General features: G+C 37.7%; 1 protein-coding gene across 2 annotated transcripts; it reads right to left on the bottom strand.

Moving 5' to 3' along the window:
- Positions 1 to 595: 595 nt before the first annotated feature.
- Positions 596 to 27343, bottom strand: CEP78 (centrosomal protein 78). 2 transcript variants are annotated; one of them, XM_053466917.1, is made up of 16 exons: positions 27227 to 27343; positions 24323 to 24593; positions 23655 to 23830; positions 22640 to 22712; positions 21506 to 21609; positions 20317 to 20491; positions 19358 to 19471; positions 17998 to 18062; positions 11929 to 12037; positions 10271 to 10403; positions 10102 to 10141; positions 6610 to 6747; positions 5442 to 5519; positions 4891 to 5057; positions 1827 to 1971; positions 596 to 1113 (listed from the first exon to the last, which is right to left on the bottom strand). In XM_053466917.1, exons 2-16 carry the CDS (start codon positions 24573 to 24575, stop codon positions 598 to 600), a joined length of 2286 nt encoding a protein of 761 aa, XP_053322892.1. In that variant the 5' UTR covers positions 24576 to 24593; positions 27227 to 27343; the 3' UTR covers positions 596 to 597. The 2 variants fall into 2 exon arrangements, with proteins under 2 accessions (XP_053322892.1, XP_053322899.1); XM_053466924.1 differs by having other exon boundaries at positions 596 to 1041.
- Between the last annotated feature and the right edge of the window lie 205 nt (positions 27344 to 27548).

The following is a 27548-nucleotide window of genomic DNA, read 5'->3' as shown; positions in this document are numbered from 1 at the left end:
AAACACGTGAAAAGCGTTATTTGTATTGTGCCTTCAATCATCATCATGGTTATTGGCTAATGGAACAAATACACTTGGCGTCTGTGCGCATCAGGAGCTACCTGCCAAGTTCACCGTAAAAAAAGGTCTCCTGAATGCTGCTGGTGGTTGTAGCAGCTTCCTGATTACTTCAGCGGCCGTCTCATTCTCATGCGTTTCTCGTTTTTAGAAAAATACGTGCAGATGAGGAGAGTGATAATGGTTAAGTTATCTTGCAATCTTATGGGTTCCCTTTAAGCAAGCTCTGCATCACAACACAATTTTTTTATTTTTTATTTTAAACTTATAATGTACAAAATGGTTCTATAAAAAATATATGAAAAGCTTATATTGTGTACAAAAAAAGACAAACCATTAGACATGAACTAAATAGCTACTGAAAAGAAAGTGGGCAAAAAATCTATACATAAAAATAAATTAACAGCTCCATACAAATAACCATACAAATGAGTAAGTCAGGTTTTCATTAACTACAACTCCTGTAACTTTTAAAACCATTGTATTAGAAAGTTACTAATTACATTGGTCACCAAACAAAATGTAAACACTTGGCGCACGCTACATACTCTCTTGTGAGCCTCTGCTCCGGCTTCCAAAAGAATTAATATTCTCTTGGATTTCTGATTCAGATACGTTGGCATCAGAAACGAGGGGAGTTCTCACATCATTTTGATTTCTAGCTACAGAGACTTGAGGATCAGCGCTATTCGTCCCTGCAGACAGGCTTCTTTTTGATGAATATTTTCTGTCCGTCTCACTGGAGGATGCTGTGGACTTTTTACTTGTGCTGCTTTTTTTACTCCTGCTGGAATCTGAAGATGAACATTCATTATCGGTTTCTTTTTTGTTGGGCAGGTTACGTTTTTTAAAACGGTCTGCATCTTTGGTATTTTCCGGCACAGATGATACCCTGCTGCTCTTGTATCCCTCACCATCCTTTATATCAAGATCAAAACCCATTTCTTCTTTGCTCTTCTGGTAGGTAGTATGGGATTCATCTAACTCCAGAGGAATAGAGGAAGCACATGATTCAGACAGACCTCTAGGGTCACCTTCCAGAGTTCTGACAGGTTGCTAGAAAAAATATAAAATAAAAAAGATCAAATCTAAATATAAGATGAAACAGTGAAAGTGGGATATTCACATCTCTTGATCCGTTATATTTTAATATTGATCAAAAAAGCTAGTGAGTATAACAGAGCTGTACCTATCAAGACCTAAATACATATACAGGCTATGAGGTTCAGGTTTCATAAAAAAAAATAATAATAATAATAATTGCTGTTTGTTTATAGTACTCTATAATATATTTAAATTATGAAAAAAGCAAGTGTAACAGAAGCTTCTTCAAACTAAAGAGGGCACTGATTACATTGCCAAGGTTGAAGCAAATCAGGTCCTAAGCAGAGATTCATGTATTACAGTTCAGAAAACAGCAAAACACACATTATAACATTAACTTATTCACCTTAAAAAGAAATGAAGCAAAACAACTTTATATTAAGCATTAAAGCAAAGCATATGAGTTTAATATGTTCAAATTAAAATGTTTCACAATTTCATATAGACGTGTCTGAAGTTAGAATGCGTAAATAAAAGCTATGGAAGTTTTTTGTATTGTTAATATAATAACCTTTTAATTTTTTTCCACGCAGGCAGTATAATCTGCACCTGGTCATTGAATAAAACATTAAGCATGGTTAACTGGTTTGCACTGTCCAAAAAAAGATCTGTCTTCAAAAAGTTAAATATTTCTCAGGTCCTAATCCTGAAATGCTGTCTCCTACCTGAGGAATCATGTAGGTTCCATGCAGGTTTTGGCGTGTCTCGGTATATGGTTGGTGAGATCTACTAGTGGAAGTCATCTGAGGATCCCCTGGCAATGCAAAATCCGACTGATCTATGCCAGCAAGGGTGGCAAGTTGCCCCAAGCTGCAATAAATGTGTACATGATACCATCAAATATAAAGAAAAGGACAAAACTAGACAAGTACTAAATAAGGAGACATTTTTCATTGTTATAGTTCATGAAAATAGCCACAGCCACATTGTGTGTCTTAATACACACACACCAGCTTATATCTCTTGTTTCATTCTAGAACTCTACATAGTCCCCGAATGAGAATGGCTGAGTTGATGGCCACCTTAGAGTATGCCGGAGGCTCCACCAGATGCACTGCTTTAAAAATGTATTCCTACCTTTAAAAGAATAAGAAGAAAACTGCACCATTTTCTTATTTGGAATCAATTACTGTAAACATTTGGTCAGTTCCTAATCACCATGATTGCCTCTGGACATCATGCACAAACATTTGGAATGCATATAGGAAGATGACAACTTAGATCAAAAGAATTGTGCTTCTCACAAAATTAGCAAAACTGCATGGCTTGCACAAAACATAGCATATGAAAAGGCACAAGTTATTTGTACAACTACTTGCTAAACAACAATAAGGGAAAGAAAGCATTCAGTTTCAGGGATCTAGATCTCGATTAGTTAAATGCCTTAATGAAAACTGGTCATCTTCCATGTCTAACAGGGGACAATAGTCCAATTTACAAGAGAAAGAATAATGTGCATCTCTATCGCTTGTTTCAACATATAGGTTCAAGTCTTCAATTTTTCAGTCTTCTATTTCAGTAGCCATGTATTCCACTTTTTGCTGCCTTTACACACACATATACACATTCACTGCCCTTACACACCAGCTTACAAATCCCTATACCGCTCTTACACACACAAGCTTACAAACACACGCATGCACTGCCCATACACCCCTTTCTCCCCATCTCTTACCTCTTCCTCCATCCTGTGGTGGGAGTGTGAGGTCTGTCACTTCAGACCTCGCTTTACTGCTCCCTCATCACTATGCACCTGCAATGGATGCAGAACGCGGGGGTACGACATCATTCCCCGTGCTCAGCATCAAGTGTCGGTGCGTAGTGATTAGGGAGCAGTAAGTAGTCCTGCAGGCTGCAGCTGCTCATTGGGCGGCTGTGCAGCCCCCCCCCCTGTGGTGGACTGAACCATGGCCGCCTTCACACATCTTGAGACCCAGTTAGTGTTGTCACCCGTCCGGTATTTTACTGTTACAGTCGGAAATAAACACTTGAGCCAGTGGCGACATAAATAAAACACCAGCAATTCAAAGTCAGTATCTTCTTTTGCTGTGGAGGGAGCAGGGATCAGGCTGAATATCTGAATGTATTTGTGTATGCTGAGCCTTGGCTGAATAGCAGGCACGCATCAGGAGGTGAGCATGAGGGGTGAAGTCTTTTGCAACGTCTGTGTCTTCCTAACTTCTCCGCCAACTGATTCTGCTGACCTGTCTCCATTCATGTAGCTCCACTCTTTTTGGCCTTCTGTCTTCTTCTACATTGAGTGTTTCAGCCCTCACCGATCCGAATGATGGCCGGTACTTTTTGGAGGAAAACGTGGCAACCCTAGACCCAGTACAAACCTAAAGACAGGGCTACCTTGCCCTCTCCCACAACATGCTCCACCCACCACCCCACCCCATGCACAACATGCTCTCCAGTGCCCAGAAAGGGCCCATACATGGGTAGCCAGCCATGAGGACCTAGTCCTGGCTAGCAGGCAGAGAGGGTCAATGCTTGCCCTGCTAGATCAGGCCCCATAAACAAGCACTGGTTTAACACCTAAGATGGCTCAAAAACACTTTGCCATGAAGTAAACCATGTAACAAATAAGTCATCCGCTATTGGGGGGGGGTGTCGTACCAGGTTTATACATCTGCATTAGACTGTATTGTTTTGGTACATGCGCTGCACATGAAAATAAAAATACTTTACACTGGCTTAGAAAACCATACACAACAAAAACACAAATAAATAAGTTTCAGGTTTTAAAGAAGTAATACATTTTAAAACTGGCGCACTGATGAGTGAGATTTTCCAGGTCCACCTGTCACCTAATGAATTACAGTTTGTAGTCACAGCACTTTCCACGGCACAGATCAAATATCAGTCTAAACGGATTACACAGAAGACCTGATTTGCACTCTAAGATGGCCGAAAGGATTGTTATCTATCAGAGTTAATGAATACCTTAATTAGGCTGGGAGAAAAACAATAAAGCAGCAGAAGGTTACCTGCATCAAACAGTTCTAGCTCATGTGGGTAGTGCAGCCAAGAGTTATCTGGAACAGGGCCCTTTATTAACTGAAAGTTCAACAATTCACTAACATGCTTTCTATTCTTTTAGCAGGTGGAAAAACAATTGACTGTTGGCATTTCTTCAAAATTAATAATAATAAAAGAATAATTCACAGGACAATGACCCTTTAGAATGATGCGCCGTTTCCTACTTCACAACGTAATGTGAATTCTCTGTTGTTATCAGGGCGTCATCTTTCAGTTGTGGTTTCATCTACCTGATTTCATTATGCGTAAAACATATTTTTTTGTGTATAGGGGAAAATGTTTACTGAGGGTGTCCCTAAAGTGAAGTGCAATAAAACTACAGCTCTCTTGCCCCACTAGTTCTTTAGTGAATTTTTGCTTTGGTTATTCAAGGAGATGGACTGAACACAATTACAAAAATTTCTCATAGGACTCTCCAATAAAGAAAAAATAACATTTTTAAAAAATTACCATAAAAATAATACCACTGCATTGCATTTTTAACAGTGTACGTAATCTTTTTTTTAAAGAGGTGCCAAATATTAAATAATAATAAAACTATATACCACCCCAATCTATTATTCTAATTATCTTTCTTGTTTAGACATTGGCTTGTATGTTTATCATTACATTCTTGTTACGATTATTAATTTACGTAAAAAATATTCTAAGCTGTAACCTTACTAATATTAATATAACAAAACTTACCCTGCATCTCTCAAAAGGTCAAGGAATGCATGGAACTTATTGAAGGACTTCTCAATGCTGTCCAGGACGCCTTCATCTTCCAAGAGCGTAGGCGTTGGCGGCCGTGTTCGAAGGGCATCAGAAAGAGTCTGATTAATCTGCCTTAATCGAGTGTTTTCTAATTCCAACTAAAACAACATATTAATAAATAAAAATTTTAAAAAAATGTCACTTTGAAGATTTACAATTTGGTAAATATAGTGTTCTGGACAACTTTAGAGCAGAAGAAAGCTGTATCTCATATTATAGACCCAAAACATACATGAAATAGTCTCCAATGTAAAGCTATATTGTTTTAGTAGTTTTGTAACTACATATAAAATCTCCCGTAATAATCAATTTTTGCACTCTATTGCCTGGTAATCGAATTTTAAGACTTCTGGCAGTAATTCTGTGTCTGACACAGACAGGAAATAATCAACTGCTCTACACAAACATCATTATGCTAATATCACTTATCTCCAAAAGCATAAAAAGAAAAATAATAATAGTAATAATAAAAAATAGATTACCTCCATTATTCTCTCATCAGCTTTCAGTCTTGTTTTTATCTCCTCATTCAACCTTAGTTGGCATTCTTTCAATTCCACCTGCCAGAAACCAGACCAATAACTATAACTTTGCGTCACAACTTTTTAAAGTGCTGTACCATCTGTCATTTTATTATTTCCTCTGAAAACATCACCACATAAAAACACCGGACCTTCGAGGAGTCTTTTTCAGGTTCTATGCCAATGGTTTATTAGTGCCTGCCTCTGTGTCCTATCGCAATTAAGTATTTTAAATAAGATACCATTTAAAGAATAATTTGTGGAAGGGTTTGGGCACTCAGCAGTACTTGGTTTCTAGTGGCGCATTTACTTACAAAACTGGTACATTCGGAGTAGGTCCAACAGTACCTCTAAAGGGCACACAGTTTAAGATATAGAACACCCCTTAAACGGAGTTAAGGTTAATAATAATATGAGGAGAGAATATCATTCTATGGCTATGGTTACATTGTCAGATGTCATTATGGAACTGTTAACGTTACCACCTTTTAATGACTAACTCTTGTCTAACCTAGTGGATAATAAAGTATCTCCTTTTTCTCAGAATTAGTGGAATTTGTGTGTTCTTGATAATGTCTGTGTGCTACAGACACATAAAGCACCCAAAGGGCGACTGAACATAGAATAGGAAGGCATCTCCAATAATTTTGCATCTCCAATAAAGCATTTTACATTCTCAAACTACACCTCAGTATTCAGAATGCTTTAAAGCCCTCAAGCCTTTCATTATTATTACTATTATCTTTTAATTATATAGCGCCAACAATTTACGCAATGCTTAATCCAATACATATATTCAAGGGGTACGACAAGACGAGAAATGACAGACTAAGACAAACCGTTACATTGAAGAGAGCCCTGCTCCCAATCTTTTAGAATATTATTCAAATTTATATTGACAGGTAAAATGTTAGTAACTATGTTAACAAATATGCATGGAAAACACTATTATGCGGTGCCAAGAACTGCAGATATAGTGTATATTTTGTTTAGTTCACAGCAACAAAAATTCAATATATTTGCTGGATTTCAAAATGGGATCACATTAGCAGTGTGAATAATACATTATATATTCACTCAAATGTCACATTCCCTGTAAATCATGTTTCATTAGATCTGTATTATATACCTGTAAAAGCCTGAAGTTTTGGGGAAAGCTTTTATGAAGGGATTCACCAAGCTCTTTATTTAAGCCACCCAAAGAGCTATCAGTTTCTTCACTTTCCGAGGTTTCACTGTCCATCGCAATCTTTACAGAGGTGCCTGTCTAGGTGCAAACATCAAACAGTTACACGCTTATCTCTACACACATCTCTAATCATTTCCATTTATTATTTATTTTCGGATTTTCCAAGAATGCTAACGAACCCTCTGAACTGCACACGATGGGTCCGGGTCCGTTTTGGGAAAGTAAAGAAAACCTTTGCCTCCTGTGAACTTGTACTGTAACTGTAATAAAGTCAAAGGCTGCTGATGTGTAAGGGGTAAAGGTAAGCGTGCGCCGGCTGCGAAATGTGTCACTGGGTGACAGAACTCGCGTTAATCTGGAATTATCCTGCAGACGATCTTTTAAAAAGCACAACCCAAGCATATTTACTACAGATAACACTAGATGACAAAACATGCCTAGGTAAAGCAAGGTACATAGGTGTAAAAAGGGAATTTGTTTAACCCTTTCATGGTACCTGCACTAGACTCCATTGGAAGTCTGATTACATGAAAACAATTAAAGATGTTATCTGTTAATACATTAATATAAGAATACAAGGGCATGGATTTATTCTAAAGGATTGGAGATAGCTACAATATAATGGTGTGTAAAAGAAGGAAACGGTTATAAAAATATATATTTAAAAAAGATTTAAGCTAAATACTAAGAAGTAACGGATTATTTATTCTATAGAATAGACTAAAAAGAGCTACAACGTAAGAAAAAGAGAGGAAACGACACGAGATGCAGACACCGATAGGAAATAAAAGCTTCGATAAGGAACTATTATCTACTGGTGTTAAAGAAGTCGCATGCTACATGAAAACAAATGTTCCTTCACCCCGATGTGTGTCTCGACAAGCAGTACTGCCCTCCAGTGGAAATATCATTTGGAAATTCTTTACAATAAGGGCTAGGTCCATACTGTGCAGACTACATTAATAGTCATTAAGCATGGTTACCATATCACCCCAAACATATCATAATCAATATAGTTTAGATTTGTTCTGAGGACAGTGAATCAAATTAACACCCCTTCCCTAGAACGGTTTCTAAATATAACACGGACATTAGTTTTGATAAGCTTTAATGCTGGAGTATTAAATTGTATCTTTTTTAAACTAAAAAAAACAGTTCACAATAGTTTATCATTTGCCTCTCTACTCCTGGTTTTCAAAACCTGATTCAGTATATGGACACGTTTATCATGTAATTCAAAGCAGCTGGTCTGTCATTATGACATTTACAGAGGACCTTCATCAACTACCTCTTTTATAGGGTTTATTGTGGATGAAGTAAGAATCATATCAATGCATTAGCTATACATTAGGAGAGCCAATCATTCACTTTTATCTGCGAAAAGGGCCATGTCGACATACCGAGTTCACAATGTATTATGAGGGACTATCCAACCCAGGGATCGATTCGCTAAATCAGTGAGCTTGCAGCAGCAAATTCACACAAGTTTTCCAAAGGCCAGCTAGAAAATTCATTAAAGCCAACACACATTTGAAGTAGCAAATAAATCACACACAATGCATTTACACCTGACTACAAGAAAGTCAACTTGATGCGAGTTGGAGATAAAATACATTAACTAAAGTTTCAGGAGAAAGCATGCAAGTTTTCATTTCACTCACATGCCCTTGCCTGAAACTCGCAAATATCAAGCCTCGTGCCCTCACAAACAACCTGCATATTAGTGACTATACAAGTCGCTTTGCAAGGCTTAGCATGTAAAGACATGCAATCTCAGTCAGGTTTAGTAAGTCGTGTTAACCCTTAATTAGATTGACAACTAAACTTCATAGACCCAAGAGTTTTACCTGTAAGACGTTGGCCCTTCATAATACATTCTTAAAGAGTCTTTAACTTGGACGCTGAAATCCAAAGACTAGAAACGCTCAGACCTACATTAGCTTTTCTGCCAATTACTTTTGCTTGGGTGTTTCAGCCTTGCCAAAATTATATTTCCTTTCCTGCTACAAATCTATTTTAATTCATTAATCATTTTTCTTTCCTACAACACCGGTGATTTAAAGATAAAATGATAAAGTGGACACCTACTGGGGCCCACAGCCCTCTCTTCTAAGAATACATTAGACCTTAGCGTTTTAAAGTTATTACATTAACTAATGTGCATGTCAACAAACCACATATTAACTACAAGTCCAATGTATGTTTAAAGCTATTTAGCCTCTGCTATTCATTTAAAATGTGATGGTGCCTTAATATATTACACCCCGATCAGAGTTCTATATGCAAGAAGTTATATATCAAAATAAAACATGGCAGACACCTTTGCCTTGACATAAACGGTTCAACTGCAGCACATTTTTGTTCTAGGGCAGGGGTGTCCAACCTGTGGCCCTCCAGCTGCGGCATGACTACATCTGCCATAATGCTCTTTCAGCTACGGGGCTGGCTGAGTTCTATGGGAGATATAGTCCTGCAACAGCTGGAGGGCCACAGGTTGGACACCCCTGTTCTAGGGCATCTTTGAAATAGAATTTGACAACAGACAAGAGCTAATCAGCCCATCTAGTCTGCCCATTTTTTGTTTCATCAGATTCAGTACAGCCCTATTGCCCTTACTGTGCAAAACTCTACCACTTGTGCTGGAAGTCTGTTCTACTTATCTACCACTTGTTCTGATCCCCTACTATTAGATGATGTGCCTGCCATAGTTCCCAAAAAAGAAAAGCAACACTCTATGACAATATAAAGATCCGTCTCCAACGTGCCCATGGATTTTGACATTTTAGGTTCACTGGATTAGTCATATAAATTAATTTAAGATCTGGTTACCACCTTATCTATGGTAATATATAGCAATAGTGTAGAAATCCCATTATTATGTAAACAAGTGTAAATCACTAGATGATGATGGTAACCTTATTCTTAGATGTTTATCCAGTTTGTATAAGTGTGGTTTTAATTTATCTTTTTGGACATCAATGTATTACAGTGGTCTTTACATTTGGTAATTTCCACATTGATGAATTTTTGTAAGCTTTCTTTTTAGCGAGACAATTAAAAGTTAAATTGTATCTTTATTGATGTTTTATAGGGAGGCCAAACATTTTCCACTTTGACTGTACTGTAAATCTATATTTCATTTTGTCAATGCTAATTAAGACTTCTCCTCAACAAACTTTCATTAGTCAGAGTGTCTGTCTGAGTGATTAGGACAGTGTCATTCTATTGTTTAGCACAGGCAGTATGATAAAGACCCAATGTGCTTGTGTAGTAGATTTTGCATAGACAATCATGTTAGAACACATACAAATGGCCAACATGCAGCAGTCTGAAAACGTGATATTATGCAAAATGAAAACAGCATAATATTCTTGAAAACTTATTTTTCATTTGATTTAAGTAATATTATCAGTACTGCGTGTCAATTTTTACCTGTGATGGAGAATATAGATTCTTGTCTGGAGAATTTTCCCTAGTAAGAAAAACAAAAATTATTTTACTAATTTTGACATTTAAGTGCAATGAATCATTGGACAACGCAAAACATTATATAGGGCTAGAGACCCTCTTGTGGCTGACGTAAGGAGGCCACATGCTCTACCTGTGTCTGCTTGCCCTTTCTGCCGTTCTCCACGGGAGGAAACCTTTACTTCCAGGAGGCTTTGGTTCTGGGGCATACAGCTCCTTGGATGTTCCTTGTCCTGCAGACACCAAGTGTCTTTTATTTGGAAGCCCTGCAATGAGGTTTGTTAAAATTTTAAAACAAATAACATCACACGGCTACAAAGAATAAAATTCCAATGAACGGGTTATATTTAGTGACTATTACTTAAAAGGAAGATGATTACAAATGCATGATAAAATCATTCAACCTCAAAACCCTTACAACTAGTTCTATCCTGGTTTCTACAACATAACAATAATAGTGTTTTTTGTATATTTTACAGGAAAAAAAAAAAACATAAAATCCCCTGATACTTATTTGTCATTTTGGGATTACACAGCTGTCTTAACCCCTTAAGGACAAGGGGCGGCCCTTAAACCCATTGAAAACAATGCATTTTGAGCCCGTACATGTACGGGCTTTGTCATTAAGGGGTTAAAAAGATCAAAACACAGCATAAACCGAGGGATGAAAGTACATTGAGAACAGACAGAAAGTCTGAAGATCCCACATCAAAATCTCAGTAAATTACACAAACACTTCGGCTTGTTTTTTTTTCTTATGTGGGATTTCATGTCCACATCAAGTAAATGGAAAACATGTCCATCTTATATTTGTCCTGGAGACGATGCAGAGGTGCTCAAGGAGGTAATCTGTCACTTTCCCAAAACCTAGTTGAGTGAGACATCCCAGGTATGCAGGAGGTCTCTCGGCACCTCTCTAGAGAAGATGGGAGAGGTGGTCTCAGAATCGAGTGGTCAAGGCCAGTAGCACTGAGGGCTGCAACTAGCTGTGTACTTAAATTGCACTACGCTATACACCACTAACCCAACCTTAAGATCAAAAGTTCAAAATACCCTAAATAAAATTGTAATGCATAAACCCTTAAACAATCAGGAGCATTTTAGAATTCAGTTTTAACAGGATTAAGCAACATACTCCACTTACCTGAGTATCGCCAAATTACTGTAGCAACATTGCAAATAAAAAAAAATAAAACATTTACAGAACTGCACTTCAATGGAAACAAAGTCAGGTAACACATATATACATACATACATATTCCATATAATACAGAATACTGCATTGTCAGGAAAAGTAGGAGATCTCGTGAGAAACTCGTGAATTTTGATTTCATATTTTAACAAAAAGACAAAATAAAAAATGCCAAACCAGGGGTTTAGTTGTATTTATATTTAAGAAAGGAGACACGTTAATACTGGGGCTGTGGGACACAGCTTGGAGAGTAAAAAGATGGTTGAGAATGTGCCTCCACGGATTAGAGGGACAGTATTTTGTAATTCATGTCTGTTACCCCCTGGAAACAGACACAGAAGCAGAAAGAAAAATTTACAGTGGTCACCCCAAACCAGCAGCTCTTCAAATACCCCCGTCAGCAAGGGCTACTTACTAAACGAATGACAACTGTTGGGTTTATGGTTCCTACTCTGGGAACAATGTGGCATTTCCAGAGGGTTTGCATGTTATTTTAATACATACATAGTGATTACAGAGCATAAATATACGATACATTGTATAAAGCCCATTGGCAATAAGAATGAATAATATGCTAAATAGTTAAAATACTGCCGTACCAATGCGGAGCGTGTTTCTTCCTTTGCGTCCATGCCGCAGACTGACCGACCTACATTTACGTCTCACGTTAGATCCATCCTTTGGAGATGGGGATGAAAACCATTTGTACTGGTAAACAAAAAAACAAAATCAAATTAAAAAAAATCCTAATGAATAAAACAAAAAAATAAAACGTGTCACAACAATCACAATTCAAGAGAAGGAATCAAATAGCTGCATAACGTAAAGATCTATGTCCAATTTGGTAGAGTGATGGGAGAGCATCACATATTTACACTTATTGTGGCAACATTGCCATCTTTTACTGCTTACTAAATGTTATTGATGGTGTCTGGATCATGGTTAAACCCCCCCCATTCACCAAATTCCTAATTTGAAACAAATAATTTTTGGGTTTCCACTGCATTTAGTTGGGCATGTTTGTGCTCATGTAACTTCGTATACCATAAAGGCATATCTTTTTTTAAGATACTGGTGAGGAATTATCAAAACTAACCAATTGGTGAAAAATAAAAGTGCATTAATTATTCCACATTTCAAAAAACTTGAACTGGCAATAGTTGCTCCTTTAAACAAATTATTAAAATGTTTGCTAAACAAAGTAGCCCTGTTTTTTTTTTGTTTTTTTTTTATTAAAACTTCCAGTAGCTATAGATTTTTGTAAATCACTGTAATGGTTTTGGCGATTAGTTTAGTATAGACTAAAAGTCGACGTCACAAAAGCTGGGATCGGTGGATCTGCCCTGAAGTTGTCATCTTCTCCTCGCTTCACCCTTACAAAGGCTGCATGAACCAATCAACAGCGATAAAACAACTTAATAAGGCAGAGATAATATATTAGGGGAAAAATAATCCCACAGATTATGAGATCAGGAAGTTAAAATGTGTGTAATACCTAAATTGGGTTTATAATACCCACATACTGTTTGGTTTAAACCATGTGTTCGTACAGTGTATAGAGCTGTTAAATGTATGATATGAGAATATGACAGATCTATCTTAACCCCTTCGTGACAAAGGCTGATTTTACTTTTTGTACACTTCATGACAATGGCCGTTTTAACATTTCTGCGCTGCTCGTGTTTAGCTGTAATGTTCTTCTTTCCCGTTTACTGAACACACACACATTATATATTGGTTTTTTTCAGGACAAGAAGGGCTTTCTTTAGATGACATTGTTTTGATTGTATCATATTATTTACTATTAAAAAAAAAAAGTATAAAATATGGTGAAAAATTTAGAAAAAAATGACTTTCTAACTTTTAGTTGAAAAATCTTTTACTCATCTATAAAAGGTAATGAAAAAACCTGCTAAATAGATTCTACTATTTGTCCTGAGTTTAGAAATACCCAATGTTTTTATGTTTTTGCTTTTTTCTACACATTATGGGGCAATAAGTACAGGTAGCGTTTTGCTATTTCAAAGCCATTTTTTCCAAATCTGGTAATTCTTCCCCCCCATGTACCATTTCGGGTATCTTTGAAGCCGGCCAATGCAATTTACCCCAAAAAGTCATATATTTTTGAAAACTAGACAGCCCAGGGTATTTCAAATGCTAGTATTTAAACTCTTTCCATGCACCATATCGACCACCAGTCTTTGTCAAACTTTGTGGTAGTAATTTTTTTGCATTTGTTTTGTCACACACATTTTACTTCAGGTATGAATAAAAAGGTTCTCGTATATGTCACTATCACAAAACACCCCAATATGTGTTCGGCAACATCTCCTGAGTACAGCGATACCTCACATGAATGATTTTGACTGGCTGTTTGGGGGCAAAAGGGCCACATTTGGGACATGCGCATTTTTCAATGTTGAATTTTGGCATTTGGGGATCCACTGCCCATGCCCTATTTGGTACATCTTTGAGCCGGGCCATTTCAGTATGCCCAATAAAGCCATTGGGGTATTTTAACTCTTTGCATGCACACATTTTACCACCAGCATTTTTTCAAAGTTTGCAATAGTATTCTTTTGTGTGTATTTTTCCCCCCACACACCTATGTTATGTATGAATTTACAGCTCCTGGTATATGCCGCTGTCACACGACACCCCAATATGTGTTCAGCAACATCTCCTGAGTACAGTGATACCCCACATGCATGGGTTTGTCATTTTTGGGGGGAACTAAAAGGCCACATTTGGTACGTGTGCATTTTTCTAATTGGAAATTAGATGTGTGGCCATCCTTCCCCCGTGTTAATTGGGACATTGTTGAACCCGGCCAATTCAATTTACCCCATCAAATCATACATTTTTTTAAAGTAGACACCCCATGGGCATTTAATATGCCAGTATTTTAACTCTTTCCATGCGAGAACCGTTTTAAGCTAATGTGCTAATTTTAGGACTTGCTCACTAAAATATATTTTTTAAATATATATTTTATTTTTTTTGCCTTTTTAAAAAAAATGTTTAAAAAATTTTCTTCAACTTGAAGGTTCCCCTGATAGTGACATCAGTGGGAAATTATTTTTACATTTTACTGTTTTTTTTTTCTAATTATTATTAATTTTATTTTTTAATTTATTTTTACTAATCACACTGTGATTAGAAAGCTGGGCTCCATTGACTTGCATGATTGAATGCAGTACTTGTATTCAACCTGCAAGTGGAGCCAGAGTTCTCTAGAGGGTCTGGAGACCGTCTAGAGAACTTTTTCATCTTTATTATTTTTTTTCCCAGGCCACCGCCATCTTGCTGATGGCGAAGATCACCGGCAGCTACGGCTGTGACATCCAAAGGTAAGTGTTTGGTGTCGCTGGATGCCTCCTGATCGAGGCATTCCAGCGACACCATTTAAGTTTAGGAGGTGATCGTTGATCGCCTCCTAAACGCTTTTAAAACGGGCGTCCGCCGCCATACAATGTATGGCGGTTGTTGACGCCCCAGGGAGGGGCCAGACATGGCCCCTGGTGCCGATCGTGGCGAGGTCGAGGCATTACAGCAACGCCGTTTGGGTGCAGAAAGCGAATGTAGATTGCTTTCTGCACCCGTTTAAAGACGTGCCGGTTCTGGCACGTCATTTGTCGTAAACGACTTGTTTTTCCGTGCCGTGCCAGAACCGGCAATTGTCATTAAGGGGTTAAACTCCCATGTTATAATTAAATTGTTGTATGAAAACTATGGTAAAAATAGAATTTCAAATTGAGACCTTTTTGAACGCAGCCTTGGTAGAGGAGCTAAATATAAATGGCAAATAGAGGAAATTAAAATCCAATGTGTGAAGGGCTTGTAATGGCACAACGCAAGTGTACCAAGAGCTTGGTAGATCACTGGAACAGCCTCCCATCATAAGTGGTAGAGGTTAATACAGTGAGGGAATTTAAACATGAATGGGATAGGTATAAAGTTATACTAAATCAAAGACAAAACCACAGACTGATTAAGATCTGAGTCTTTATATCAGGAGCAAGTCAGTGTACTAGATGGGCCGAACAGTCCTTATCTGCCGTCAAATTCTATGTTTGTATATTGCATATGACTGTAGGTATATCGCCAGGAACGTACAAGCACCAGTTCACTGAAGCATCCTGTCCATCTCCTGCTCACACACATTCTTCCTTTTATAGTAGTATGAAAGCGACATGCCCGAGAACACGAAACCTTGGCCAAAACCTTTACTAATCCCCACAGATCAGGTTTCTGAATATAATCTCTGTAAAAACACAGTTCACCCTTTCCCCTTGTTAGATGAGAACATCTAATAATTGAAACAATCATTTCGCTCAAAAGAAGTACAAAAAACATATTTAGCTCTGACTTTTGAAGCCGAGATCCAAAAAGCTAGCAATCAAAGAGGAAGATGAAATCCAAAGAAAACATACTTTTTCAGTTTTGGTAATATCGTGTTCCAAACTGTCTTAGAACATCATAATAATTTTTTTTTATTTTAATAAAATAAAAAAAAAATAAATAAAAAAAAGATACATACATGCACACATACTTTTAAGGAAACATTGTGTTTTTAAACACCAATTACTTTTACTTTACCGATTTTTTGTTATAATATACAAATAATAAAAAAAAAATCTAATTTTATATTAAATACATGTATGTCTTCATAAGCATGTGCATTTGTTTCTGCATATGAAGATCTATATAAAGTATCATGCTAAAGTTTTAGGCAGGTGTGAAAAAACACTGAAAAGCAAGAATGCTTTCAAAAATAGAAATGCTAATAGTTTATTCTTATTTATCAAAATGGAAAGTGAGAAAAAGAGACGAACATTATCATTATTTGTTGATTTATATAGCGCCATCAATAGTGATAAAGTTGTTTATGTGGTTCAATTGCTACGACGAAATAGTGGTCCATGTGATAATGGCTGCAGGGTTACGTTATTCTTTCTTTATTACATATGAAGCAGAATTAAACATACACACGTTAATACCGTAAATCTGAAATCCATAGTCACTTCGTAAGTCTTCGATTAAAAGTTTTAACAAAGTTGATTATTGTTTTAGAGGCTCATTTGAATTCAGAGCATGGTATATTGGGATTTATTCTCTAAACCAGGGGCGTCCAACATGCGGCCTGCAGGCCAAATGCGGCCCGCGAGCCAGGGCAACCGATCCTACGCGGGCCGTACCTCGAGCCCTGCTACAACAAGAGCCCTGCTACTTACCAGTGGGAGGGTCTTTCGTACTGCAAAGAGGAAGCAGAACCCAGCAGAGTTCACGTGACATCACATGACTCTGCTTCAGTCCTGCTTCCTCTGTGCAGTACGAGAGAACGCAGAGGGAGGCCGTGCCCCCTGCTGAAGTCTGTGAGCGGCATCGAGGAGCTGCAGTGCAGATAAGGGGGTGGGGAGGGTGTTTGAATCAGTATGCGTGATTGAGGGAATGAATCTGTGAATTAATGAGTATATGAATGAATGAGTGTGTGTATGATAGCATGGATGTGTAAGTGCTGGAACCTAGGTATCATGGGACTGTGATTGCTGTTAGCAATCACACTCCTATCATGCCAAGTCAGCCAGTACATGCTGAAACCTAGCTAGCTGTCCCCCTTGTGTATTGATGCTGCCAGCAATATGGGGTCTGCACATCATGTACTGGCTGACTTGGAGTAGGAGTGTGATTGCTAACAGCAATCACAGTCCCATCATGCCAAGGTTCTAGCATTTACTGGTTGGATATGGAAGTGCTGGAACCTAGGCATGATGGGACTGTGATTGCTGTTAGCAATCACACTCCTATCATGCCAAGTCATATTGCTAATTTTTTTTGTCCAATTGTGGTGTGTTACCTACTTTTATTAAAAATGTGAGTTTTTATTATTATTTTTAAAGGTGGGGTCATTTTCGGTTTTGGCTAAGTGAATGTTTTGGTCCAGAATTTTCATTTTGGCGCATCCCTAGAATAAATAGAACTATTTCATTTTTAATTATCCTGAATTTGTAGTCACAAAACTTTCTAGGCCCAGAAATCAGTGAGAGGAAAAGTAAAGGTTTTGTGTCATTTACTTTATTTTAATCTGCATATTTTATTAAAGGCCATATTTTCTCACAGTGAAAAATGAGTGCGGCCCGAGCACATATACAATTCTGATGAAGTGGCCCACTGCAGAAAAAACTTGGATACCCCTGCTCTAAACAGTGGTTCGTAGGCAAGAAGATTATTACATATTACTACAATGTTATGCAAGTCCGACTTTACTGCAGGAGAAGTTATCTGAGGGTCGGCCTTGAACATACATAGTCAATTAGTGAATAAACCCAGTAGCAGGGCCCTCAAGTTATGTTTCGGCTGATGTGATAGAGACAAAAGGTAGAGATTCCAAAAAATCTCCCATAATGCTCTTTCAGCTAAGGGGCTGGCTAAGGAATATGGTAGATTTAGTCCCCAGATTTAGCTGGAGGGCCACAGGTTGGACGCCCCTGCCTTAGGTATTAAAAGCTTGGTTATAAACAAGATAATTGTTTCAAATTAGCAATTATGTTCTATTTTTCTTTTCTAATGCAGTCAATAACTGGACTTGTTTGTCAAAGGTCCATTCATTTTATTATATGTCTATCATTTAATGGGTACTAGGAGAACAAAGAAGCTGGAAAGCATACCTCTGAATGTACACCATGGGAATTCATGAGCACTCTCTCAGTAATAGTCTTGAGGAGTGAATGATCTGAGGAAAACAAAGAACCAAAAATTAGTTTTTCTTTAATCAAAACAAAAACATACACCGGAGGGGGGAAGCAGCACAAAGCCCAGAGTGACAAGTCTACATTGGTTTTAACCTGCATTTGGTAAAAATGCAGACATGATATAGTCTCCCCACCGAAGGTCAGCAATAGACTGTAACTTCAACAGTTCTATATTTCACCCAATGCAAGCATGTCTGCGATGGAGCAAGAAAAGGTAGCCAGTCTTGAAAGTCTGTTTAATTTAACATTAAGTAGAAACATGGCAGTAAAAATGTTGTTTAAAAAAAAAATGTTTGGGTTTGGATTATTAGGTACTTTCTCACAATCTATCCCTCTTCCCAGATAAAGTGTTTAAAATGGTCCACCCAACTAAATGACCTCTGTGTATAAGTATTAGATGTAGGGCCATAAAGTAAGATTTTTTTAACAGATTCCCAAGGACACCTCGTGAATCTCAGGATGTATCCCAGGTCCAGGGCAACCTTACCAACTGACACAGGATGGCTGGGAGTTGCAAAATTAAATCAAGGAAACACAGATTGCACTGCATATTGTGTGTGATGATGTCTGTGCCATTTCCAAGGGCTTTAGGATGATATAGTTATTTACATTTGATAAAGACAACAGGATTCTTATGTCCCAAACTGGTGCACAAGAATCCTGCTGTCCAATTGAAATCATACAATTTGACAGCAGATAAGATTCAGAACATGATGTAGAGACTCAGACCATAATCACTCGTTGGTCTTTTCTTAGAATCAGCATAGCCATATGCCTAGCCCATGCATGTTTAAATTCCTGCACTGTATTAGCCTCGAGGACTTCTGCTGGGAAGCTGTTCCATTTATCTACCACCCACCTAGTAAAGTAAAAACTGTAAAACATGCTTTATGTGTGTGTATGCAGTAATAATGGGGCCCCCACATTTTTTGGAGATACATAGGCTGCAGCCGCAGCTCCACTGTCCATGATCCCAGACTATGAAATATGATCACCAAAGACATTATTAGAACTTTTTTGCTTAACGCTATACTCTACACTCTAGGCTACAAAGCATCGTCGGACCTGGAAAATATTCCAGTTTGGCCATCAGAAATATCTGAGCAACTGACAAAAGGAGCAGCATTTAGGAACCAAATAGGATATTTTTATTCTATAAGAAACCTAAAAATAAATGCATGTATGTATGTATGACTATGTATGTATATTATATAACACAACTGTATAGAGACAGAATCCTTGTAAAAGCATTGTTAACACAGAAAACATTCCATACCAATGAAAGGGTTCCTTCTCACATCCAGTATCATTAGAGTCGTGTTTGTACGGAAAGCATTAAGCAAAGATTGAGCACCATCGCTGGAAATGCCACACTGGCGCAGATCTAGGGCTATAAATAGAGTAATAGAGGAAACAAAATGTACAATTACACCAATGTTGTAAATAAACCATACATGGGACTATTTATTTCAGTGATGTTATTGCAAAACAGCCAGCGTGGTAATATAGATTATTGTTTTCCCATGTCCTAGAAAAAGAGGAAACCGCCAATGTAATTAACACGAACCAGATATAAGAAGCAGGGCAAAAATTAAAATTGTGTTTTATGCGATGAGCACATGATACAATAATTCTCAGAAATGTATTAGCCATTATGGACATTATTATTATTATTATTATTATCATCATCTTTTATTTATATAGCGCCAACAGTTTACGCAGCGCTTAATACAATACATAAATTCAAGGGATATGACAAGACAAGAATTGACAGACTAAGACAACCTGATACATTTGGTGGACATCCTTGACTGCACAGGGCATCCAGGAGTGCTAAATGCAAGAAGCAATTGAAGCGTATCTTTACATTCCTCTAAATCAACCAAATATTTTAAACATAAATTGTCTACATGTCACAATTAGAGCTCTAAACCTGTTTCTAGGATCTATTCAATTCAATTAAGTACACAAAACCTCCATTCATCTTTGCTGCTTAGTCTACAGAATCCAGAGGTAGGATGGGGAGTGCTCAAGGTCAAGATTGGAATCTATTACTACGTTAATGGCATTTATTCCAACACCAACATGATGATGTACATACAGGGCAATAAACCAGTTTTGGTTTTTAAATACCGTCAACCAGGCAATATTATTGTACAGTAGTTATCCATAAACAAAGAAAGATTCTTTTTTTTGTTTGTTTGTTTTAATTGTTCTGGTGGTGTTGGAACATACCTTTCAGCCAGAGATCCTCAGCAAGCACTTCTGCTAAAGCCATAGCCCCACGGTCACCGAGGAGCGCGTTGCAGTTCAGAGTGATACGTCTCAGTCCAGCCATACAGTCAAGATCGGGTCTTCTATATCTCAGGCTCTCAGCCCACGTCTCGCTGTGCCTCCTGGTGGCCTGATGCTGGGGAAAAATCCCAAGATATGCATTAAAACCATCAGACTATGTCCAAACGACTGTGAGAAACTACCACCGAGATTTATAATGTTTATTTGGCTAGCTATTAAAAAAAAAAAAAAAAAAAAAGACTTTTTATTGTTTACTCATTTATCAAGAAGTAATTGGTTTGGTTATACAATAAAAGTCGTTTTCCCCACACACTTGCCAAGGATGCATCTATTCTGTATTGGTCTGCTCCAGGGGTAACATTAAGGGACACAAATAGGCCGTATCTGTGTATAATTGCCTGAAAACAAGCAGTTTAATGAGTTTTCAATTGAGCTGCCTCTTCTTAATATGATGGGATATAAGAAAAATCATCGATCCACTCAAAACAAGTAACACGAAATGTTATTTCACGGAGGGAACGCATTGCCAGCCATCTATGTAGCCACGACAAAATGTGACAAATTAACATGTCTAATTCCGCAGTTGCTGTTTTCATCCACACAATATAACATTGTAGTGATATCCACTGCACTTGCACTTGAGTTAAAGTATATATGTGTCCAGTGGAGGGAGCTCTCCGTTTAACGGTATACAAGTGTCCACAAGAGGGAACTCAAACCATAGTACACAAGCACACAGAGCTTTCCAGGCAACCATACAAAGCGGCCAGCTAAAGGATCTCTACAAGTAGAAAAAGCCATCTAGGAGGGATCAGATTCTGAAGCTACTGCATATTAGCAAAGCTGCAAAGAAGTGACAGAAGGACTACATTCAGGATTAACACTGCTCCACAATGGTATGGTATATAGAGTAAATCATTTGTAACTTAGTCCCTATGGATATACGTGACAATGGTTATATACATGGACCAAACCTGTCTGCGTTTGGCATAACTTACACTCAGCCATTCGGGTTACTCCTCCAGAGTGGTAAACATTTTAAGCGACAACAATACCTAATTCAGGCATCTGTACACGCTACTCAAGGTAAATAGAATGATGTGTACTACTCGTGCAACTGGAAACATACCTTGATAATATTAGCAATACATTCCGCGCCACGCCAAGTCAAACCGCATCCAGTAAAGTCGAGTGTCTTTAACGTTGGTGAATTCCTCACACTTTTAGAAATGACTAAACATGAGCACAGAATAGACCGGCTTAATAATAATAAAATTATAACACAATAACCACAACAATGAAACTGTAATAGAAATGATAATTATAACATAGCAACAAACAATGTTGAGTTGAACCAGGATCAAATCAACAGGCCTTGTAAATATTCTTCACAGCTTAGTAAATAAAGACAAATGCTATATGAAATTCTCAGATACGAACGCATGGCTCTCTTTTAGTCGGATGTCTCCTTTAGAAGTTAATTCACAAGCTGAAGCTTGAAAAAAGGAGAACAAATGGAACAGCTGACTGTGGGAGGCATTTAAGAATCAAAAATACAATTTTAAATTTATACTCTTCTAATTGCCATGGAAACCAGGGAAACAGAAGAAAGAAACACTCAAAATAAATGCAGCAAGTCACTGGGGGAAATACTGCTGGGAAATGAGTCACTATCTCCAGCCTTTGGATAATCGACACAGGTTTACAATCTCATTTCAATTGATCATCAAAAAATAGCAATACATGAAAACATTCAGACAACGACTTTGGTATTTATTTGCACAGCACTAAGCTTTACAAAATTAATACTTGCAGAATACCAGGGGACTTGTCAGTCGTCTACTTTCTACAATAAAAGGATTTTACCAAAAAAAACTGGAGAACTTAAGGCAGCTTGCAGATGTTGCCTTGGCAGACCTTAGGGCTGTTGCATTGTATGTTTTCACCAAGCGGAGCTTTGATTCTTGGGCCCAACTAGTCATTTGTGAATAGAACCTACAAACCATCACCTTTCAGCTAGAAAAGTATTGTGTGTTTGTGTTATGCTTGTAGCTCAGCCACTTCAGTCAAAATCTACACTATACCTAGAGTCTGAAATTCACTAGCGTGTACATAAATTGGATTATTACTACTAAAAAAGTAAGAAAATACACTCCGTTACAAAATAAACAAAATATGTCACATGTTGTTGTGACCATCTTTTACGTAAGGAAAGAAAATAAAGAAAATAAGTAAAGATTTGGATAATTTGTGAGGATCTTACTTTCGAGTCCTTCATCGCCACAAGAACAGTAGGGTAGGGACAAGCTTTCCAAGGAGGAGGAGGCAGCCAAGCCCTGTAACAAGAAACACAACATGTGGCTACTTCATAAATCATAGAGATGAGGCATCAAACTTGGCTAATCATATAACTCACACAGTTCTAGCATTGTATGTAGCCTAGCAGGAGTACAGAAAACAACTGATTTCGGAGACCATGAGGACTATGGTTACAACTATGTACATGAAGCAGATGCAGCACACTAAAGATAGTAGTTTTAAAGGGTTAAATCAACAACCTTTAAGTAGACACTCCAAGATGATCAATAACATAATCCCAGGGCATAACCGTACACTTGCCCAACTCAGAAGCTGAAACCCTTATTTGACCATTCCAGCTAACAAGACCTCCGAGTAACATTATGTTACATTATAACATTACATAGCTTTTTAACGTTGGCCCAATAGAAAGTATCAGCTTTGTCTAAAGACTCGGGTTTCTCTTGGACCAATAAGGCAATATGTGTGCTTTCTTATCAGAAAATCCTTAAAATCATTCTCTATACATCAAACAGTTTCCACATTTGGTACCAATGCTCCATTTGATATCTTTTTAGTACAAACTGCTTCATCAAGTGGGATTCCTTGACTCTACTGAAGACCTACACATTAAGAGTAACATATAATTTGCTTAGCTGTTATGGACCTAGTCTCTTCATGGTATTTATATTTATTCAGATTAAGACATAGGTTTGAATTTACCAAATGCTGTTAATGAGATTAAAAAAAAAGAGAAGAAGATTAAAAAAGAAGGTACTACAAAGAAAGTATGCTACCCATAAATAGGAAATTCCCATTAAATCTCATCAGTGGTACCCTAACCACTGCTCTACAAGTGAGTGTATGGCAACGCTTAAAATGCGGTATCTATGCCATAATAGAATTTAAATTTATATAACTGTATGTGGCTAAGGGTCATGTAAGACTAAAAACCAAAATGTTTTATGGAGAATATTTACCTTTGATAAAGCTTTTAAATCTCTCTCACGTAAAGGCAATCCATGGAGCTCCAAGTGTTTCAAAGACTTTGACACACTTAAACAGCTTGCGAGGCACGTGCATAACTGAAAGGTCATGTCCTTCGATCGGATCGGTGGAAGACGTCTTTTAAAACGAATTCCAAGTTTCTCGGCACCTGTCATCGAAATGATACACCTTTCAATATGTACAAAAACAAAATAACATTCTAAAGCTAGGGAAGTCATGCCAACTAAAAAAATATATATAACCTAAAAGAATACTGCACGCTAATTACACCAATTAAAGATGTTGTTCCACTCACATAAAATATTAACTGCACTCTATGCATGGCATGTATTCCTCACAGTCAGTGTCTGCTTTTGGCCATGTGACAATTAAGTGTTCCAAGAAAAAATATAAATGGGGTAATGCTTTGTGTGATTAAACAATTATTTCTGGTATTGGGATTGAAGTGTCTAATATGGCATTTAGTTCCAAAAGTGTTAAACTGAACAAAGTAGGTGGAACTGCCGTTTTAAAGGAACAGATGGCTCAAAACGTTTGACATTACTTTTCCTAAATAAACTATTTATTATTTTTTTTAAAGGAGATCAAGGCTGCTTATGCCATATACAATGATTGATCACATTTCTGAATTTCCACAAACCTGAATCTTCATATCCTGGCTGATGACAACTTTTTATTGACACACTTGTCAAACTCTTATTAACCTTTAGTGTATTTAGAATAGGTGGCCAATCAGAGACTTTGATTCGATCGGCATTAAAACTAAGAACGTCCTGTCCAAAGCTCGATCTTATGGCTGGCACTGGGACAGAGTCTTGAAGAGCACACAGGTACTCATAGTGAGACTGGAAGTCCATAGGCCCTTGGTGACGTACTCGAACAGAGTTGATCATTGTTTTTCTTCCTCCTAACTGGGAAAAAATACATATTAATACTAAGACTATAATATAATATAATATATATATATGATGAAAGTCTACAATAAAATAGACTGAAACGTTGACCAGAAAATCGGAGGTAACTATCATTGGATTGTATATATATATATATATATATATATATATATATATATATATATATATATATATATATATATATAGTTCCAGGACATACTTGAAAATAGAGTAATCTCAATGTATTCTTCCTGGCTAAACACATATAATCTCCTTCCTTAACCCCTTAACGACAATCCCCGTACATGTACGGGGTTGCCGTGCAACGGGTTAACGACAATGCCGTTAAATAGCTGCATCGCCGCGATCGGCGGCTTTGCAGCATCCACGGAAGCCTCACAAGTGAGGCTGACCGTGGATCCGGGGAGGGCAGCCCTCGGCAGCCCTCCCCGGAGGAAAAATGGCCGCCGCCGCACCGATCATCAAAGATCGCGGCGGCGCCCGGCTAAAACTGCTTAGGAAGCGATCGGAATCGCTTCCTAAGCATAAACGGTGTTACTGACATGCCTCAGTATCGAGGCATGTCAGCAACACCACCCCCCTACCCCGATCGCCTTGTGATTGCTCCGAGGAGCAACCACAAGTGCCATCCTGTGAATGACGTTGCCGTCATTCACAGGATGGCATTAACAAGAGATTTGAGTTCACAGAGGGTCAATCCAGACCCTCTTGAGAACTCTCGAGCTCCTCCTGCAGGTTGAATGCAGGTACTGCATCCAACCATGCAAGGTCAATGGAGCCCAGCTCACTAATGAGAGTGACTAGTAAAAAAAAAATTAAAAAAAAAATTAAAAAAATGTCAAAAATATGGTAACATGTAAAAATCCCCACTGTCACCAAAAAAAAAAAAAAGTTTTTAATAAGCAAGTCCTAAAATTTTTTATCTTTACAAAAATTCCATTATGGAAAGAGTTAAAATATTGGCATTACAAATGCCCATAGGGTGTCTAGTATTAAAAAATATATGATTTGATGGGGTAAATTGAATTGGCCGGGTTCAAAGATGTCCCAAATATGGGACATGGGGCAGATGTCTAAATGGCAAAAAAATACACACCTCACAAAGGCGGCCTTTTACCTCCCAAATAACCCTACAAACCCATGCATGGGGGGTATCGCTGCGCTCAGGAGATGTTACTGAACACATATTGGGGTGTTGTGTGACACGGACATATACCAGGAGCGATAAATTTATACCTGAAGTACAACATGTGTGAAAAAAATACAAAAAGAATTACTACCATAAAGTTTCACAAAGGCTAGTGGTAAAATTAGTGCATTAAAAGGGTTAAAATACCAGCATTTCAAATACCTTGGGGTGTCTAGTTTTTAAAAATATATGATTTGATGGGGTAAATTGCATTGGCCGGCTTCAAAGATACCCGAAATGGCACATGGGGCGAAGAATTACCAGATTTGGAAAAAAAGGTTTTGAAATGGCAAAACGCTACCTGTACTTATTGCCCCATAACGTGCAGAAAAAAGCAAAAAAAACATAAAAACATTGGGTATTTCTAAACTCAGGACAAATAGTAGAATCTATTTAGTAGGTTTTTTCATTAGTTTTTGCAGATGAGTAAAAGTTTTCTGTTTAAAAAGTGAGAAAAAGTAATTTTTTAACAAAAAATCCCCATATTTTATCATTTTTTTTATAGTAAATTAGATGATATGATAAAATGAATGGTATCTAAAGAAAGCCCTGTTTGTCCTGAAAAAAAACAATATATAATATGTGTGGGAGCATGAAATGAGAGAGAAGAAAATCACAGCTAAACAATAACACTGAAAAACGTTAAAAGAGCCATTGTCCCACAATATACTACGAGTAAAAACCCCTATTGTCCTTAAGGGGTTAAAAGACCCGGTAAAAGAAATGATGCAAAACAATCAAAGCGCACCCATCAAATCAGAGTAAGTGAATGGGCGGAAGATGCAATCAGTAAATCTCACCCTCGATTCTCAGTAGATATGGGGATACTAGGGTTTAAAGTGGGAGCCTGCTCTTATATCGATATTTATATGTTTGATTAGCATATTATGCAACCAGCAACACAAAAAGCAGTGCCCTAGCAAAAATATTTGGTAGCACTTTATGTTCATGAAAGCCATCAGGGTAACTTAGTGCGCCAGTTAGAACCGTATGCAAATAATAAAACACTCACTACGAACAGAGAATATTTGTACAGACGTCTCTAAAACCAAACCACAAATATAGCCATTTATTTAAGGGTGATTCCACTATGAGATTATATATATATATATATATATATATATATATATATATATATATATATATATATATATTAAAAAATGCTAAAAATATAACTTTTATTCCAAAAACAATGGCATAAGTGATCATTTTACAGCCTGTTAGTAACACTGCAAATAGTTAATACGCAGTTTCGGGCGCCGAACCATATGACAGGTGTACCGGTAACGCAGATAAATACAGAATACAGAGGGGGCCGCAGCTAGTTAGTGGCTGTGCGATTAGTTAGCGCAGTACTATATAGTGATGTAATAGTTAATGCACCAGTGGGGCATTAAGATTAAAGCAATCAGGCAAGCTGTATTACCACCATGACAGTAACCTGGAGCTGCTGCGCCTGAGACGTCCTGTCCAATGCCCGGTCCGGTAAAATGTCTAAGGGTCCCACACAGCCCGCGTTACACCTCCATGATGTCAGCTCCCTCTGGCTTCCTGAAGCGTCGACTCGTTCCCTTGGTTTCCTAACTGTCCTCCGGACACTTCCCCTCCTCTGTTTCCTGCTCTCCTCCCACCAATCTTTCCTTTCCCTTCCTCTCGCCTTTCTCCTCCTCCTGACCTCCTCATATCTTTCTTCCTGGTCCCCTCCTCCTCCTTATATGTAGATATATATCTCTATATATCTATATAGAGAGAGAGATATATTT

This window comes from Spea bombifrons, chromosome 1 (genome assembly GCF_027358695.1).
Source record: "Spea bombifrons isolate aSpeBom1 chromosome 1, aSpeBom1.2.pri, whole genome shotgun sequence".
NCBI classification, from domain to species: domain Eukaryota; kingdom Metazoa; phylum Chordata; class Amphibia; order Anura; family Pelobatidae; genus Spea; species Spea bombifrons.
The sequence above is the reverse complement of the archived record's forward strand: the minus strand, read 5'-3'. Positions and strand labels throughout refer to the sequence as shown.

What these genes read in the sequence shown, in the direction of transcription:
- CEP78 (XM_053466917.1), bottom strand. Translation starts at nt 24,575, where the DNA reads ATGATCAACTCTGTTCGAGTACGTCACCAAGGGCCTATGGACTTCCAG. An exon ending in GTATTGCTAATATTATCAAG is followed by an intron (nt 20,492 to 21,505) that starts GTATGTTTCCAG and finishes ATTTTTCCCCAG; the next exon opens with CATCAGGCCACCAGGAGGCA. An exon ending in CTGATGAGAGAATAATGGAG is followed by an intron (nt 5,058 to 5,441) that starts GTAATCTATTTT and finishes ATGTTGTTTTAG; the next exon opens with TTGGAATTAGAAAACACTCG.